General features: G+C 42.2%; 1 protein-coding gene across 1 annotated transcript in view; it reads left to right on the plus strand.

Annotated features, from left to right (window-relative positions):
- The first annotated feature begins 1,869 nt into the window (after positions 1 to 1,869).
- Positions 1,870 to 15,452, plus strand: part of LOC149006026 (GTP-binding protein ERG-like) — a 48,574-nt gene continuing 34,991 nt past the window's right edge. Inside the window, exons 1-2 of the mRNA XM_089169602.1 lie at positions 1,870 to 2,609; positions 12,987 to 13,076. Coding sequence (XP_089025728.1) covers positions 2,121 to 2,609; positions 12,987 to 13,076 — 579 coding nt within the window. The 5' untranslated portion in view covers positions 1,870 to 2,120. The remainder of the gene's footprint in view (positions 2,610 to 12,986; positions 13,077 to 15,452) is intronic.

A 15,452-nucleotide genomic window follows, 5' to 3' on the forward strand; every position in this document is an offset into this window, starting at 1 on the left:
AGATCTGGTTGTTAGGGTTGGTTGAGATTCGAATCATTTGTTCAATTCGCAAGTAAGTAATTTTTCTTTATTAATCTTCTCTCCTCCCTCCATTCCCGCTTCTATCTACCCCTCCATATTCTTAATTTAGGATTTACTTTCAGCATTATTTATTGTTCTGCCTATTCATTCATAATCTCGGACCACATAACCGGAGCAAGCCTACGATTGCTGCCCCCCTCCGGTGACGGGTGGTGTTGCATCCGCATTTTAGTTATTTCCTTTTCCTTTTATTGCTTTGTTTATTGCTTTGTTATTTACTTTCTGTTATTTACTTTCTGCCTATTCATTCATAATCTCGGACCACATAACCGGAGCAAGCCTACAGTCGTGCCTCTCGCTTCTGGTGACGGGTGGTGTTGCATCTGCATTTTCCTGTCTTTTATTTATGCATTGATTGTGTTTAATTTACTGTTCGTTTCAATTCGATTGCATTAGATATATAGATTAGGATCGTTTAGTTTAGTTAATTAGTTAACAAAAAAATTGAATCATTCCACTCTCGCATTACTATTAAGAAGTTCAAATTCTAAGTGGCATATCTCCCTGAGATCGACCCGTTAGCTACACGACACCGTGCGCTTGCGGTTACTTTTAAAATTCACAAACACTGCCAACCGTCTCTCTCGCTTTTAACCATCTACACATCTATGATGTAATTAAATTAATAAATGAGTTTGTTTTTCTCATTTGAAGAGTGAAAAAAATATACACATGCAACTATAAATTTGACGTTAGAATAGAGAACAACTCCTAACGACGAAAGTCTAGATAGAGAACCCCTACCCTGATAACCTTGATTTCCATTTGTTTTTCTTGGTGAAAACCTTGATTAAAGTTTCAATCATATATTTGAGGGCGAAAGTTTTATTTAAACCACATAGGTATCTCTCTTGCAGTGACTTCCAGATGGTGGTGTGTGGACCCAGATGGATCCAATGGCTGTGATTACAAGGATGACAAAGATTAGAGCCGTTGGATCTACAAGGACACATGTGTCACTCTTTGGAGAGTTGTGGGTTCAATCCTTATCGATAACATATGTAATACTTCCATCCCCAATTTCCTTATGTATAAAAAACCCTTTATTAAAAAAGAAAAAGAAAAAGAAAGTCATAAGGCTATGTTTGACAAAGTATGGTAAACATTTGGAATATATCATATTCTAGAGATAGGTTTTCATACAACTTATGTCACTTTTGCAAGGCAACATATTGAAAAGTCATAAGGATACGTGGCAATGATGGTGTTGTCAATGTAGGGTTGGTAGAGTGGTAAAATTCATACTTCTCAGTGAAGTGGTCATGGGTTCGACCTTGTGGACGACAAAGCTCCCTCTGAGAATGTAATCGAGGTGAGCACAAGTTGACTCGGATGAACCTCATACACAAAAGAAAATGGTGATGGTATTAATGGGTAGAGGATTGTGCTGCCTTCAAACCCGAAACAAACCCATCAACCACATGCTTAAGAAGGAGCCCACATCACCCCACCTTGACATACTTAGAGATGGGTCTCATCAAAAACATGTACAGAGAGGTGTGTAGAGAGTATAGTCCTCTAGGCAGAGGACCAAACCTGGCTGCAACAAGATCAAGAGGATAAAGGTCGTCAATTCCTCGTAAATTAGTTGTCTACCAAGGGCAAAAGTGAAAGGAAAAAAAAATCAATTTCGATTCAAACATCTCATAATCTATTTCAGAGAATTTCCACCCAATTTAATTTTTATTTGCAATAACCTTATAATCAGAACAAAGAAATCCTGCTTAGACCGCAGGAGAATATAGAATTAGAAAGATAAATAGAAACTATTCCAAACCAGGTCGAATAATTGCACCCGCGAAAAATAGGGCGTTCCAGATTTTTCAAACACCGAAGAAGAGGAGAGGACGGGGTGAAGATTCAGTCATACAGTTGCTGAGGACTCCCACAGCCGACGAGAGAGGGAAGAGTTAAGACCCAAGAGAGGAAATCTACAAGAATTTCCATCCAATGCCTTCAATCAGTCTATCTCTTCAAAACTTTGTAGTGTGTTGAGGTATCTGTTGGGCTTCATTTTTTTATCCTTCAGAAGCCGAAATATGAAAGCTTTGAGAGCTTCGAAGGGGCTTTCGACCCTTTCTAGATTAACCCACAAAAATCATCTCAGTTCTATCCATCTCTTTCGATTTTACGGTTCCGAGCCTCAACATGATGACCCTATCAACACCAGTGAAGACAGTGATGAAATTCCTGCCTTTAACAGTAGTGACTATGAAATGCCCACAACTGGTTTAGATTCTGATGATAAACTTCCAACAGAGCCTACGTGGAATGAGGCATATAGGATGAGAGTTGATCAGAAAATCTTTGGGATTGAATCCAAAAAACAAATTTCGCAAGTAGTGGTCCAAGACGAAGAGGAACGTCGTGCTACCTTGCTTGCAAAAGCTTTACTTCACGCAGCATTGGAGAAGCCCGATGATGTAGAAGAAGAGGACATGGTTGTGAAGGAAGAAGATCAGAAGTCATTGTCTGTTGGAATTATTGGAGCTCCTAATGCTGGGAAATCAACTCTCACAAATTTGATGGTTTGTTGCTTGCCCAGTTCTTCTTCTTTTTTTCTTCTTTTTTTCCTTTGTTTGTTTGTTATTATTTTTCATTTGTTTGGGTAATTTCACTTTTTTTGTATTTGAAAGAATGGAATAGTCTATTAGAAAGTAGTATTTTTCTTTTGTTTGCAAACTTCTTTCTTATTATAACTTAATTTACAAACTTTGGTTGCAGAAGATCTTAGAAGACTGAGATTTATTACGCTAATCCCATTACTACTATGGAAACAGGGCTGCTAATTCTGTAGTAGTAGTTCAACAGCTCAAACTCAGTTTAAGAAATCAGATTTTAAGAACACAATTACTCAGGAAATTGAATGCCAAATCTGAGATACACTAAGCTGTGTTCAGGAAATTATCAAAGCAAACTAGTAAGAAAACCTGATAGAACAAGGGCTGCCACAGTTGCTTAGATACTGTAATAAACTGGTCAGTTGCTGAGATTAAAAAATTTGAAGAGACAGGACGATAGGAAATTCACCTGGAATCCCCATTTGTATATACCAAATTGGGTCGAGTAATGATTTAACAATGTGTAGAGGAAAACCCTCATAAACTCTCTATCTCTCTCTCTCTCCCCCTCTTTGTGTTGGGGCTGGGGGTTGTATGCATGTAAACCTATTTAAATTGAGCAGAGTGGTTGACAATATCACTCTTAAGGACAAAAATCCAACCCTGAACTTAAATTCTATTACTGAAAACAAGATCTAAGTTAGTACTGCCTAACAGAGACTCCTATTTCATCTAGTACACTGACGTAACATTCAAAAATTTAAACTGGACGGTACTGACCTACATCCAGCCTACAGTACTAAATAAACAAATAAAAAAATGACTCATTATGACTACCTAAGACCGAGACTATAGATCCCTTAAGACAAAGAACTCCACAGTGGGATCAGATCAGCTCATCCTTGTCTTCCTTGATGAACACCTGACCTGTTTTTATGAACACAAACAATGTGCAAAAAGATTTGACACCAAAAACAATCTGGGAACCAAAACAAGTGCATCCGCCACCAGCAGACGATATGTTTCTTGTTTACCATAGGCTGAAGAATCCCACCAGCTCACAGTTCCTTGGTTCTGGTTTTCTCTTCAGTCTCCTGACAGCTAGCTAATTTTCAGTTTGCTCAATTATTGTGTGTGGTTTATTTATTTATTTTTTTGGGGTGGGGGGGGGGGAATCAGGTCTTGCATGGGTTCCAGTTGGAAATTGGATATTATTTTAAAGATTTATAGTATTTCCAAGTTGACACAGTGAGGAAGCTTCCTATCTCCAAAAGTATTCCCAACGCATGTTGCAACACAATCTTGGTGTTCCCAACACTAATGGCACTGTATCAATCGACACTGGCATAGCAGACACAGTGTAGGCTTGTTATCTTGTTGGTGGTTTCATGGATTATGCTGTATTACTTAAAGCTTACATGTAAACATGCAGCACCACAAATGTTAATAAGTACAGGCGGACACTAACTCACTTGGGCACCCCAATCTTGTGGGTCTAAAATTTTGTATGTCTTACCATGTGAGGACAATTGATCAGACCATCCTGGAGCTACATACCTTTTTTGTTGTCACAAGTGCGTTCCAATAGCCAAACGATAAAAAAAAAATACATAACAGAGTTTTTGTGGTTTGGAAGTGCGCTTACATCTAGTAATAGTCCAATTGACCTTAGCATTTCCTCATACCAGTGCTACTTAATTGCGAGCTACAGATTAGGAACACCTTGTATGCTTCAATTCTTACCTGCACAAGCGCAAGGACAACAATCCTGATTTATATATTTCATCTGAAGTGACAACTCAGGAATGTTGTTTTGCTTCAAACCCTTGACAATGCAAAGACAAGGAGTCCGATCCCAAAACGCAAAAAAAGTCCAAATTTGATGGTGCTCCCTTTTCTAGCTATCATGGGTTAACTATAGTGAAATTCCAAATTTGATGGTGCTCCCTTTTCTAGCTCTTTTCTTGGTGTATCTGCATGGATCTGTTTCCACTTTCCATTCACTGATGGGCCATATTATGGCCCTCTGTTTCCTGTCATTATTTTTTTTAATAGTTTTGAGCGTGGGGAAGGGGAACAAGGAATGATGAGAGAAGGTAATCTACCAAGCATAACACTTGGATCTCTGGACTTCTGTTCATTCTGACTGGGTTCAGAAAGCGTTACGCCCTTCTGGGGTTGGTGAAGATTCGAACAAATTGCAGAAAACACTTTTTTCATTTGCATTTTAATTTTTCAAAAAGACTAGCATGTGGCTTCATATGGAGGCATTGGCCTTCAATAGAACTACTACTGCCACTTAAAATTAGAAAGTAGCTGGCTTTTATTGAAAATCAATGTAGAGTGATTAAATTTGAAACCAATAGTTGACTTAGTGGGGTTTAATGTACAGCTGGGAGGCTTAGATTACAACTGAAAGCAGAGAGTAAGATGAGGTGGGCTTTAGCCAAAATTAGTTTTACATAGCCCAAAATAAGAATACAATGATCAATTACTAGATTTGATCCCTAGCTCCAATGCCAAGTATGTGGCAGATTCAAAATAATGAAATTACTGTTGTTCTGAGAACAAGAGAAATTACACTATACTAAAAATGAACAAGAGGATTACCCAAATGGGCTTCCTCGCAAGCACTAATGAAGACTGCAGAAAATAAGCTGTAAGCACCAACAATGTGGAAAATGAAAACTGTAGAGGTGACAGGTGAGGTAAGAACTGAACAGCAGCTACAGAAGCCAAAGCTGGAGCTGGGCAATCTGAAAACAGCTAAGACTGGACAATCTGCAAAAGTCTAATTGCAATATACTAAAAATGAACAAAGGATTACCCAAGTAGGCTTCCTTGCAAGCACTAATGAAGACTGCTGAAAATAAGCTGTAAGAACCAACAAGGTGGAAAAGGAAAACTGTAGATGTGACAGGTGTGGTAAGAACTGAACAGCAGCTACAGAAGCGAAAGCTGGAGCCGGGCAATCTGAAAAAGCTCAGACTGGACAATTCTGCAAAAGTCTAAAGAACTGGGTTGTGGGAAACATGGGTTGAAGTTGAAAAAATAACAGATATTTTTTGGAGTATCTTTCCTCAGTTGTTATTTTATAAGATTTTGGTCATTTTCTGCTGGAGGTCCCTAAAGCAAGTAATATAAGCTGCCTCGGACATGTTTCAATGGATCATGATTTCTGTTGTTTGTTCGTGGGCTCCACATCAACTCCAAAATAAAAAAATTGCCAGATGCAACTTTATCTACAATCTTATGCTTGTTGCCTTTCTTTCCCCCTTCTTATTTTTCTTTTAAAATTATGGTGCCAATATTTGCAACCATGGTTCTAAAACAAGGTTTCTGAATGGTTATTGGCAATAGGAGAATCCAATTCTGTGTCAGATCATTAGTGTCTGGTTAGCAGTATTGGATGGATTTGCCCTTAATTTCTTTTAGAATGTTCATTTTTGGACCTCTTTAAGTAACCACACAACTGATACTGTATTTGCAAGGTGCAAGACCGAGTATTGGGCAATAAAATGCCGATACTTGGAATTAACCCAGCGACAGAGTTCCAGATATAACAGGAAACTACCTTAAATTATATGGATAGGACTCGAGTTTTTGCTGATGTACCTAGGCTTGTTTTTCCCCGTGATTTTACTGGCACTTGTATCTCTTGCTTTTGAGTGCTTACATATTTTATGGGTGGGGGTGGAAATAGATGTAGGTGGTTCTCATTATTTTTGTTTAGATTGACTAGATTTCTTTCACGTAAGAGTATAGATTTCTGTCATCTTTTGGTTGCTGGCAAGCTCATCCATGAAACCACATCGGAGATCATAATTACATGTTATTTTCTGTCACTTGTATCTCTTGCTTTTGAGTGCTTACATATTTTTAAGGGTGGGGGTGGAAATAGATGTCGATGGTTCTCATTATTTTTTGTTTAGATTGACTAGATTTCGTTCACGTAAGAGTTTTGATTTCTGTCATCTTTTGGTTGCTGGGTTGAGTTGGAAGCTTATCTATGAAACCACATGGGAGATCATAATTACATGTTATTTTCGTGGGTTTTAAGTTGCTATGGAATTTCCAGTTTATCACTGTCATGTGAAAATATGTTTGCTTCAGCATTTTTTCCCTTACAGTGAATCAACACTTTTGGTTCATTCTTCTTCTATTGTCCACGGTCAATCATCGGTGTTGTAAATCAAGGTGTTGAACAATGGAGTTTAAACCCATGTAGACTAAAACTGTGGCTCACTGGGCTCCTATTAATTGTATTTCTGTTAATGAACTTCTCATCTCTGTTCTTAGGTGTTTCTGTCATTGTGAAACCTCTACCTTCACGAAAGAGAAGAAATATGGAAATGATTTTCTAACTTTAAATCTAAATACTACTGTTTTTTTTTTGGATGAATAAATAATTATATTAAAGCAAAGAGGAATACAAGGTCTTTAAGGAGAAGATCGGAGGGAAGAACTAAGACCTCAGGAGACAACAATAAGCCTGTTCCTTGGGGTATCATCGACCGGGGGGTGGGGGATAGCTACCAATCTAGAAGAAACATCAAAGAAGATGGCATTCCAAATCTGGTCAAACGAGCGAGATTTGGAGCGAGATTTGGAGGTCCATCTCCGGAGATTGCACTCCCACCAAAGGTGGTGGATAGGGCACAAAACACTAGCTTACCAATCCGATCGCAAATGGAGGAGCCTGAAAAATTTCTCAAAATCCAAGACCAATCTCGACCAAATCCGAAGGAACGTCTCGAACGGGGCCATATGAAGGAAAGGGCTTTTCCCCAGATAGATCTGGAGAAAGGGCAGCAAAAGAAGAGGTGCTCAAGGTTTTCCACAGCGGACCAGCAGAGGATGCAGTTTGGGTTAACAGGGATGTGGCGGTCAGAGAGGAATGCTTGGGTGGGAAGAGCAAGGTTGAGGGCTCTCCAAAGGGTAAGGGAGTGGCGGGGGATGTAGCCTTTGAACCAGACCAAGGGGGGCCAGGGAGGTTTGGGGTTATGGGGCCGAAGGAGGTTCCATGCCGAAGACGTGGAGAAGGATTTGGTTGGGGACGGAAGCCAAATGGTGAGGTCATGGGGGGAGTTGGAGAGAGGGGGAAGGGAACTCCAAACCTGTGTGAGCAAGTGAAGGGGGGAGGGAATCCATAAACCATTAGAGATGAAAGCCGACAAAGGGGTGGATTTGGGGATGCGGGAGTCATAGACGGTGCGGGGACCAAAGTGATTGTAGAGAATGCCCATCGGGTGCCACGGGTCAAGCCAAAAGGAAGTGGAAGAACCATTAAAGATGGAGATAGAGATGGCAGAGATAGCTCGGGGGCGGAGGAGAAGAATTTTCCTCCAAACCCAAGAAGGATTTGAGGGCAAAGGAACAGTCCAAAAGGAATCCGCCCGAAGAAGGTAAGAATAGACCCACCTAACCCAAATAGAATCATGCTTTGAGGCAATTTTCCAAATAAGTTTGAAGAGACAAGCCAAATTTACGTCAGAAATCCGACGGATGCCCAGGCCCCCTTCAGAGGTAGGACGACAGATGGAAGCCCAATTCACAGGACGAATGAATCTAGAGACTTCCTGCCCTTTCCAAAGGAAGGCACAGAATAAGGATTCCATTGCATGGATGGTGGCTTTGGGGAAGGAGAATATACCGCACCAGTAGAGATAGGAGGACTGGAGCACAGAACGAATGAGGGTCACTCGGCCAACAAAGGATAAGAGTTTTCCTTTCCAAAGTTGCAATTTCTTGCGAATGTTGTCAAGTATAGGAAGACAGTGGTGGCGAGTGAGCCTTCCCGGGATGAGAGGGAGACCAAGATAGACCACAGGGAAGGAGCCAGGCGAGAAGCCTGAGAGCTGGAGGAGAGAGGCTCGAAGCTGATCAGAGATACCGGAAAGGAAAATGGTGGATTTACCGAGATTGACCCTGAGGCCAGAAAGGGATTCGAAGATCGAAAGGGCCGAGAGGATGGAGGATATAGAAAGATGGTCCGCTTTAGAGAAAATCATGAGATCATCTGCAAAGGCAAGATGAGTGAGGTTTAGGGACTTACACTTAGGGATGGGGGAAATGAGGAGATGGTCGGTATTGGTTTGGAGGATGCGGGAGAGGACCTCTAAAGCGAGAGAGAAGAGGAAGGGAGAGAGGGGACAACCTTGACGGATGCCAACACGGGAGGGAAAGAATCCGGCCGGGGAGCCATTGGCCAAGACAGAGAATCGGGGGGTGGAAATGCAAGCTTCAATCCAACGGACGAAAGTGGGAGGGAAGCCCATGGAATAAAGAACATAAAAAATGAAGTCCCATCGAATGGAGTCGAAAGCTTTGTGGAGATCAACTTTAAGAAGGGCCGCCGGGGAGTGGGAAGATCTCTCAAAGCCCCTAACAATCTCCGCACAAAGGAGAATGTTGTCCGCAATACTGCGGCCGGAGATGAAGGCAATTGATTAGGACTCACAAGGGAAGGAAGGACCCTTTTGAGCCTATTCGCAAGGATTTTAGAGATAAATTTATAGATGAGGTTACAGAGGGAGATGGGACGAAAATCGGAGAGGGAAAAAGCTCCTGGCTTTTTGGGAATTAGACAAAGGAAAGTTTGGTTGATGGAAAAGATTTGGGAGGGGTTAAAGAAGAAGCTACGGATGGCATGGACCAGATCATTCTCAATGAAATCCCAAGCAGCAAGGAAGAAACCCATACTAAAGCCATCAGGGCCGGGGGCTTTATTCGTCTTGTGGGAACGAATAGCAATAAGGATTTCTTCCTTGGAGGGGATAGCACAGAGAGAGGAGACAAAAGAGGGGTCAATGATTTTGTTGATGAGGTTGGGGGGAAGGGGGGAGCCGGGGGGGGGGAGAGGGGAGGAGAGAGAAGGGAGGAGAAAAAGGAGACAATCTCAGCTTTGATGCTGGCGGGGTCAGAAATGCGGGTGCCATTCGAAGTGATGAGGGAGGGGATGGAATTGAAGTTGTTACGGGCTTTGAGGGAGCGGTGGAAGAAAGCCGAGTTGGAGTCTCCCAGATCAAGCCATTTGATTCTAGCTTTCTGACGGAGAAAACTCTCTTGAGATGAGAGAAGGGAAGAAAGCTCCAAGGAGAGAGAATGCTCATTCTCAGCAAGGGAGGGGTTGAAAGGGTCATCTTGGAGAAGGGATTGAGTGATCTTGAGATTGGACCGTCAAGTGGAAATTCTAGAATTTATATTGCCAAAAGAGGAGGAGTTCCACGACCGGAGGGCTTCCTTAGTATTGCGGAGCTTACGAGCAAAAGCAACAAGAGGGAGGGAGTGACATTGGACCGGCTTGGCCCAAGCATTAAGGACTAAAGGCCGGAAAGAAGGGTCAGAAGACCATATATCAAAAAATTTGAACGGCTTAGGATCAAAGGAGGAAGGGGGTGAGAGTTGGACCAAGCAGGGAGAGTGATCAGAAAGACTAGAATTAGAGAAGGAGGCATGGGAGAAGGGGAAGGAAGAGAGCCAAGACGAATTCGCTAAGAAGCGGTCTATCTTGGAGGCAATCCTGGCACAACCGGATCGCCGATTATGCCAAGTGAAAGGGTGACCTGACCAGCGGAGGTCCTCTAAGCTCGAGTCATCAAGGCAGGAATTGAAGGCATCCATTGCTACAGGATCTAGGGTCGAGCCGCCGACCCGCTCGAGGGAAGATCTAACGATGTTGAAGTCACCTCCAATACCCAGGGGAGGTCCAAGGCGGAGGAAGAGATGGCACGAATATCCTCCCAGAGGGGGAGACGATCAACACAGAGATTATGGCCATAGACGATAGTAAGAAGAAAGGGAGAGGAAAGATTATCTAGGATGCTAAGATGCATGAATTGAGGAGAGGACAAGAGGGTGGAGATTTGGAATCTTGAGGGGTCCCAAAGAATCCAAATACGACCATTGGAAGAAGGGGAGGAGTTAGAAATGAAAGACCAAGAGGGAGCTATAGACCTAGCAATCCGATGGGCATTATCCAATTGAACATGAGTTTCAAGAAGGGCACAAAGAGAAACCTTAGCATTTTGTATAGTGTTCCTGACATCTGCTTGTTTTTCAAGGGAATTTAAGCCCCTGACATTCCAAATAAAGAAATCAGACATGATAAACAATGGGGGAGGGGGCATCATATTCGCTACTGGGGAGGGGGGAGAGGTTGCTCACACAGGGGAGAGTTGAGCGGTGAAGGGGTTTCAAAGATATCAGGGTCAATGGAGGAGTTGGAAGAAGGGGACAAAGGCTTATGAAAGGTGGTGTGGCTTAAAGGTGTGGAGATGCCGCAAAGGTTAGAGGGAGAACCAGTGTTAAGGGTGATGAGGTTAGTGGAAGAGGTGGGAGGGAGATTGGTTGAGGGGTTAGCTGGGGGGAGGCTAGGTACAGAGAAAGTGGCGGGAGTGGAAGTTAAAAACAAACTGTGATCAGGCTGGGGGTTGGAGATGGGAGACTGCAAATAAAGGGGTCCGCTGCTGGACTATGGATGGCTTAAAGGGCCACTGGGGATGGTTTGGGCCTTGGGTGTAGGTGGGAGATGTTTTTTAGGCTTAGAAGGCCCGCGAGAACGAGGCCCAACAATGCGAGAGACTTTAGACCCAGTAGAAATGGGCTTGGGAGAAGTATAGGGAAATGGGTTAATGACGGTGGGCTTGGGCTTTGGCTTGGACTTGCGATGGGTATTGGATGAAGAGGCTTTAGTGGTTAAGAGTTGGGGTAAGGGTAAAATGAATATATTTTGGGATGGCTTTTGGGAAAAGGGGTGGGCGGTGACGATGGGGACAACAAGGGGAGTATCGTGGCATTGCAGGGTTCTAGACCCTAGCGCAGGGGAAAGAGACGGGGAAAAGGAATCGAGAGAGGTACAAGTTTTGGTCAATGGATCAGGACATACTATTTTCGTCGGAAGGGTAGCAGCGAAGGCTTCATCCAGTTCGATGGAAGCAGCGATCTTGCAGGAAGTGGATTCCAATTCGTCGTCGACAACAGGGCCAGCTTTTTGAGAAACATAAACGATGGCAGGGTTGCAGTTGATGTCAGCTTTCGAAGTAGCTTCTACAGACTGGGAGAAAGGGACGATCGCCGGTGTCGGAAGCAGCGGCTTCCTTCTAATTCTCCGGTAGGTGATTGCAAGAGCTTTATTTGAAGTTTCAGAGATTTTCACGGCAAAGGCGGAGGTGGCAGCTTCAGGGAGATCCACCGGAACTGAGATCTTCTCTAGAGTGTCAATAATTTTTTTCGGGGGGCAAAAAACCATAGTCATTTTCTCGGCTTTGGATGGAGCTAAATTTGGAGTAGCTTCACTGTGAGATTCAGAGACGTCGTTTTGTGTTTGAAGATCAGCATGTGTATGAGCTTGAACAAATGAAGAACAGGATGAATCTTCATGGCCGAATGAAGAACAAAGGCTGCAACGAGATGGAATCCAGTCGTATGCGATGAGTTGATCGTAAATCAGGCCGTTATCATCCGTGATGGAGACAGTTGCAGGGAGGGGTTTCGATGCAGGGAAATCAATGCACAGGCGGGCATAAGAAATTCTTTTCATCTTGAGGGTTTGAGAGTCAGTACGCAGGGGTTTGCCAAGGGCAGAACCAATACGGCTAAGGCAATCGCAATTCCAAAACTCAAGAGGGAGTCCAGGAAGGTTGATCCACATGGGAAGAGTGTTGAAGTCGACCCTGCATGGGGAGAGGACGGAGACCAAGGCTTAATGAAAATACGAGACTTACCCACAGACCAGGGGGAGCCTTCAAGAGCACGAGATTGACAAGCGGGAGACGAGAAGTTAAACAAGTAGATTCTAGAGTCCAGAAGGTAAGTATCCATGATACCAGAAGCATTCCATTGTTTCGCGAGGGAGGATTTGGTAATGTTAAGGGGAGGGATAGACCCAAGGAATTGGCCGATGATGGCAAATTTCCATCGGTCAATCCCAGGGGCGGTGGAAGCTGAAGGGCAGTGGGCGATGGCAGAATGGTTGGTAGAAGAGGAAGGAATGAAGGAGAGGTTAAGATTAACAGTATCGTTCTGGGTGGAGAAAAGGGAATTCCAGGTTTTTTTGGGGGTACAAGGGTGATCAGAAGAGGAGGGGAGGGAAGCAGGGGGTACCGGCGACTTGGAAGACATGATTCACAGTCGCCGGCGACAAGGGGCACAGGGAGATGGGAGGTAAAGGTGGAGGAGGGTGTCAGAGCTTCTCTCTCCACTCCATGAGAACTTGATTCTACTAAAACTATTAAATACTGCTGTTATCATTGATAATTAATTACTTTCTGTTATTGGAAAGAGTTCATAATGTTCATTTGATGGTTTCTTTTTATGCTAACATTTTCGTTTTCATGAATTTAGGTTGGAACAAAAGTCGCTGGTGTTTCACGGAAGACAAACACAACTATCCATGAAGTCTTAGGAGTGATGACTAAAGGAAACGCACAGATTGTATGTCCTTATCTTGATCACGCATCCCTTTGCTTTTCTTTTTACAGAAGCAATAAAATATATATTGTTGATATGCCCTTTGTTGGTGACTAAGGCATGTGCATGGTTGAAAACTTTGTTGCTGATGCAGTTACATAAAGCTCTCTGGACAGACAATACCTACTTTTGGAAGCCTAGGACTAAGTTTGGCCTTCGAGTTTTAATAAAATTTTCTGCCTAAGCTTGCCGAATTGACACAAAATGGAGTGGTTGGAAAAAAACTGTGTTTTAGCGTGCATGTTCGCTGGTCAACAGTTGTTTTCTTTCACTCTTCACTGACTAATTCTTGTTTCATCCTCCCTCTTAGTTTCTTGCTCTATTTTCTGAATTCCTGCAACTGACTCATCATATCATCCAGAATTATAGTAGTTCATTTTCTTTGTTAGGCTCAGCTGCCTATGCCTACACAACTCTAGGTTAATCTACATTCTGGTTTAATTGGAATTTGGAGAGTTAAAGCTCTTTTTCAGTCCTCCCTTCTGGCTCACTATCAATTATTCTTGTTTCTGAACATTGTGAAGTGACTTACTATTGACTATACAGAGTCTGTGTTCTGTTTTATTACATTTTCAGAAATCTGGTTTTCATCAAATTTCATTAATGTATGAATTTCTTTTTCACTTTTTACTTCTTAAAAAGTTCTAGTTCAGATCCTAGTTTAAGTGTGCTCCCTACTTGTGTGGTTTTTGGACTCAGTACCCCATCCGTTGGATTCACAAAGTTGGAGAATCATTTGCACATATCATTCTGATTCTTTATGTGTTTCATCTATTACTCTAATTGTTAGTATAATTTGTTTTGATGTATCAAAGTATCACTAAAAATAACCTTCTTATATTAAACCATAGATGAAAAAGGCCCATGTTGGACTGACATTTCCTGGTGGAGGACTTAATTAGTATGCAAAGCAGCAAAAGGGAAATTCAAAAATTTCGATTTTGTCCCATTTTTCCCATCTGTTGGGATCTTGACGGAATTTTGGTAAAATCCTATATAAATCTTGATAGTGATGAAGATGGAACTATGAAGAGGACAAGGACCAACATTTTTAGGCAACCAGCAGTGAAGACCAGCATTAAAGGCCTGTGAGGGTCATGCTTGGCGTGTTGGTCAAGTGCTTACTTATTTGAACGCTTGGTTATGGGTTCAAGTCTTGGAAATAGCCTGTTTTGAAACAGGGATTAGGTTTTGTACATTTGACCCTCCCCAGACACTGCTAAATGCAGGAACCTTGTGCACTGTGTACAGCCTTTTTATTGAGTCCAGTTTTTCAAAGGTCTATCAGGTCTAGATTTATACGCCAGTTAATTTTATGTTCTATTTTAGGCCCATTGAATGGATCAGTGCTGGCTCATTAAGGGTCTCTTAAGTTGAGTCTTGCTTGGAAGTTTGCTGAAGGATTCTATGTAATTGGTTTCTATTTCAGTTACTAGACATTTGGATGGTCATGGGGAGAGAGATTGTAAAAGCTATGAAAGTGAACTGTGGGGGATTATGGATTTATGGCTATGGAGAGATGAAGGAGATATCTTAAGATCCTAATCAGGTGAGCAAGGTGCCCAGGTCAAACAAAGCATCTTGACACTAACGAATTTTGTAGGCATCGACTAGGCAATGCCTGACAAATTTGCTTCTCATTTTTACATCACTATGCATCTTGACCTATCTTTACCATCCCCAGCAAAATTTCAGTTTCATTTGAACAATATTATGGTATTTCCATTCAAAACTCGGTGCTAACAAACTTCCACCTCGTTTTCAATCCAGGTTTGGGCTAACCCAATTGGGAGTGTGCATCTTATCTTCTATTTTACATCTATCTTATCCAATGTATTTGTGGCTCCATAATCACTGAGCTCGTTATTGTCTTGGTTAGATCAACTAGTTTGAAATAATAAAAACCTCATGTGTAGTCTTTCTTCTTAGCACATCTTTAGCCACACCATTACTTGGCTAATGTATGGTTGATCCAATCCAATCTGTTGGTACTTTACCTACAGTTTGCACTTGTCCTGTAGCATATCTGTAGCCACACCATCACTTGTTGCATAGTTTTTCAAATGGCCATTGTAAGCCATACTATACATGATTTGTGACACCCCACCTGCACCACATAGGTTCATGGCATGACTAGTATACTACATCCGAGCACTACTTGATTCAGGTTCACACAGTTTTGAGGGCCATGTCTCTCATCCACACTTTAGATCTTAATATCAGAGGCATAAAAAGAATCTATTAATATTAATAGCGGAAGAGAATTAAGCTCTAGGAATTTAAATGATTAAGGTTCTCACAAAACCATTAGGAGTACTATCTGCATGTCTTATTACGTCT

Source organism: Hakea prostrata, chromosome 9, assembly GCF_041222555.1.
Source record: "Hakea prostrata isolate BN-2017 chromosome 9, UWA_Hpros_2, whole genome shotgun sequence".
Taxonomy (NCBI): domain Eukaryota; kingdom Viridiplantae; phylum Streptophyta; class Magnoliopsida; order Proteales; family Proteaceae; genus Hakea; species Hakea prostrata.